Raw genomic sequence first — 4,088 nt, 5'->3', positions numbered from 1 at the left:
TGCTACAGCGAGGGATGAAGGACGTCGCTTATCGCGACGACTCCGCCACAGGCCTCGCCTTTGTTGTGCAATTGTTTTCGACTCTGTTGTCGCACGTGCGCGCGCACAATTACCGACACGAGTGTGCGTTGGCCGTCTTGTGTGTTTGGGTGTACGTATCTCGTCTCTGCAGCGAGCAGTAAAGCCAGTCCTTACGTGCATTAACGTCCGCGCGTATCGCTTCGCAGAGAGCGCATGGCGCCGTACAACGTCCCCGCAGGCCTGCTTCTGGTGGACGAGATACCGAGGAACCAAATGGGCAAGGTCAACAAGAAGGACCTCCTAAGTCACTTCTTCCCATGAAGGCGTCGCAATGAACTGTTGGCCACTGTTTCCTTCTCCTGCGCGGGAACAAGGTTTGTCCGTCTTGTTCATTTTTCTGCCCTTGTCCAACACGGTGATGCATTCATGATGAAACGGAAATCGTGCTCAATCATGCCAAGCACAAATATAACGTTGGAGATTTTGGGTGAAGCCTGCAACTCTGAGGCAAAGATGTTTAAAAGTCAGTAAAAAAGTTTTGGTTTTTTTTTGAAAGCTGTGATGCAATACCTGTATCTGAGGAAATTGAAATGTCTTCTTTCACACGTCTGACGACGGTTGAACAATTTCGGAATCTAATCAAATTGTAATTGTGCTTTAATCCATTTTTTTAAGCATTCAATACGACAATTCCCAAAATTCAAGCGTGGCGCAAACATGAGTCTCCAAATGAGAAGTGAAAGTACAAGAATGCAAAAAAGACAATTGTGGCTTTCTCATGTCAACTCGTCATGTTTATTTAAACGTGGACGACATTTATGAAGCACTGCGCGAATCGAGACAAATATATCAATAAATAAAGACAATATTCAAATACACAATAAATCCGACCAAAACTGCAGCCTTTGCCGTTTGAAAATTGCATTTTACGACAATGGATGATGTCGATTTGAATTCGATTAATTGTTCAGCCCTTTGCCTGACCTTCTGAAGTTTTCTTCTTTGCGCATTCTCCCATCCAGACTTTGAGGACAAATATTTTGGAAAAGTGTGCAAACACCTGCGGAACGTTTCATGCCGGCCGGCCGCACCGCGTTTGAGGTTCAATTGCTTCACGCTGTTGTCAGTACAAAAAGAAAAAAAAAAAAGCAAGTCCAGCAGCACAAATACTCTTCGCCATGAAGTGTCACGGCTAAAATGCACACACAGCAAACTCGCAACACCTCACGAAACTGCTCAATTAATTGTTTTTTGTTTAGTTGCTCTCCATGCATTTATTACTTTTCTAGAAGTGGTTGTGACGGAATCCAAACTTGGCCGACGTCGTTTCTCCTTTGGCCATACCCCTCTCTCGTGACTGTTTGCGAAATTTCCCGTTTCTGGTTTCGTTCGAGCTCAACTGAGTTGTGGCGCGTCACCGCCAAAACTGTGACAACATGAAACACCTTTAATATTGTCATAAAACCAAGACAAGGAAGAGACTGATCGAAAACAGTTTGACGTGACCGCCTTACACTAAACCTGCGGTGCCCAAGTCCCGTTCCGTCTTGCTGCCCGAAAAGAAAAAAAATAAATAAAGCGTGACAATTTTGACTCTTTTATTTGCCGCACTTGTTTTTGAATGAGCACGTGTGTGTGCGCAGCTGTGGTGTCACATCTGCGTCGAGAGACTGGAGGCAGGTTCTTTAGCCCGACGGCTGGACGCCCGCCACTTCATCTCAACTCTTGCAATCGCGCGAGCTCTTCTCGCCTCTCATCCTTTCCCGTCTCAATTTCCCCACTCGGCCACTCGGCCTCCGTCCGTCCTCATCGCGACTCGTAACAGATTGCAGCGGGACCGACTCGACTCTTGAGATGCCTTTTTCGGGTGCGGCCTGGTGATGTGCAAAGGCACCAGAGAAAAGGTGTATGGAGAATGCGGGACAGTCAGAAATATTGGGAAAAGACAAAAAAAAAGGGGGCGGGGGCAGTGTGTGGGGGGGGGCGACGATCCAGTCAGGATAAACAAACCTAATGAACAGCCAGAGAATTCCTAGATGGAAAGACACAACTGCAAATCATCGCGTGGAACAAGCTCCTGTCTTCTCACACACACACACACACACACACACACACACACACACGCACACGCACACGCACACGCACACACACACACACACTGGTCTGCCCACAGCCACCAGAGACCTGATTAAGAGAGCAGAGCTATCGATCTGTGGGCTGGCAGACCAGGATGGATGAGCAAGCAGGAGCGCCAAAGGACGGCGTCCGTGGCCCCGAATCCCCCACTGCCCCCACCCCAGCCCCAGCCCTGGCCCGCTGCCCCTTCCAACCACCCACGCAGCACCTGGAAGTGGGCCAGGGCCACAGGCGGCAAGGCTTGGTCTTTCACGCCTAGCAGGCCGTCAAGGCAGAGGGTCCAACCGAAGCCGAAAGAGGAGGCTGTGCTGTTCAGGGTTGCGCTATAGCCATTTTGCTTGGTTTTTTTATTCCGTTTTTGAGTTTTCTTTTTTTAAATCTCATTAGTTTTTCGAGCGATTGTTAGGTGTTATTTTTTTCATGCTTTGTTTTAGTTTTGTTTTTATGAGTTTTAGTATTAGTTTTTTTATTTCGTGGATTTTTCTTTTTTTTTTGCAAAAAAAAAACAAAAAGCAAAAAACATCACGGTAAGAGTATTGTGTCATCAAAATTCTACAAAAATATTTTAAAAACAACCATCCACAAATCAAATACAGGGACTACATAACAGTCCACAGACTTTGAATTCGAATAAGTGCGGGACAAATTACAGCCTCTAAGGTCCTAAGTAATGTTTGCTTTATTGCCAAGTTTTCAACTTCTCATGTGGATTTGTGGCTTGAATTCCCGTTGAGAAGTATTTTTCCACACTTTTTTTTCATAAATGAACCAAAAAAAGAATTGTTGCCAAGCGTTGCGTTTCGAGTTAAGTTACAAAACCAGTGAAGTTATGCAGCCGCAAGCATGGCTTGTCACCAATGAGCTAACTTTTGAAAACATAGTTTCATGTTTTCCTTTCTCTTTTTTTTTCACGTTGATTTTTTTTTCCTTTTTCGTTTTGTTCATTTTGTTCGTTAACTAAAACAACCTTGCGCTAATAGGTGTGTGTGTTTGTAACAATGCTCACATGAAGGAGGGGAGCCTGTTTCCTCCCTCCACTGAAGCTTGATCAAGTCCTCGTGCCCTTGAACTATACTCCACCTCACACGCACACCACACACACACACACACACACACACACACACACACACACACACACACACACACACACACACACACACACGCACGCACACTCTTATGCACACACTTGCGCCTGTGTTTGCCGGTGCATGGTGGAAGAGGTTGTTTGCAGATGGCTGCTTATTGGACCCCAGGGTCCAAGAGGATGGCTTATAGAGGGAGGGGACACTGGTGAGCTTGTTTAGGTGTGACACACACACACACACACACACACACACACACACACACACACACGCACACACAGTTTGGTCACAAGCGGGTGGCGTTACACACCGTTTTGGTGCCCTTTTGTCAATATTCAGCTTTTTCTAGCAGCGTGCCTGCGTGACAATTTGATGATGGCGCCATTAGGCCTTAACACAAAGCAGCTGGCTTCACAAATACACCAAAAATGGAAACCGCGCTACGTTTATAAATGTCATTTTCCTCATTCACAGCGTTTAAATGACACTTGATTCGATCACTGAGTAGATTTTTTTTTTTTTTTTTTTTCCCCCAAATTTATATCCGTTGAGACAAATCTACGGGCACGGACAGAAGCACATCAAGTTAACGTGTTACCCTCTCAGTGTGCCGTCCAACATATTGTCAATCCTGCAACTATGTTGACATTTGTCAACCGATTTAAACCATTCCCAGTTTCAACATTGTCCAAAAATTCACGCGGTGCGGACTATTATTTTTCAGTCATTGAATCATCTCGTTGAACTTCACGTTGTGTTCTTCGGAACTTGTCAATTAGCTAGCGAGCGTGAAGAGTGGTTCACTCACCTGCCTCTCACGTTCTAAAAACGTCGATGTTCATGGAAAAA

At 45.6% G+C, this 4,088-nt stretch overlaps 1 protein-coding gene across 4 annotated transcripts in view; it reads left to right on the top strand.

Moving 5' to 3' along the window:
• Positions 1-897, top strand: part of acsf3 (acyl-CoA synthetase family member 3) — a 22,887-nt gene extending 21,990 nt beyond the window's left edge. For all 4 annotated transcript variants that reach the window (XM_019876432.1, XM_019876430.1, XM_019876433.1 and 1 more), the window contains one exon: positions 228-897. In XM_019876432.1, coding sequence (XP_019731991.1) covers positions 228-342 — 115 coding nt within the window. In that variant the 3' untranslated portion in view covers positions 343-897. The remainder of the gene's footprint in view (positions 1-227) is intronic.
• The last annotated feature ends 3,191 nt before the right edge of the window (positions 898-4,088 follow it).

The sequence above is a fragment of the Hippocampus comes genome, unplaced genomic scaffold (genome assembly GCF_001891065.2).
Source record: "Hippocampus comes isolate QL1 unplaced genomic scaffold, H_comes_QL1_v1.1 scaffold150, whole genome shotgun sequence".
NCBI lineage: Eukaryota > Metazoa > Chordata > Actinopteri > Syngnathiformes > Syngnathidae > Hippocampus > Hippocampus comes.
Note: the sequence above shows the minus strand (reverse complement) of the source record. Positions and strands in the feature narration are given on the sequence as shown.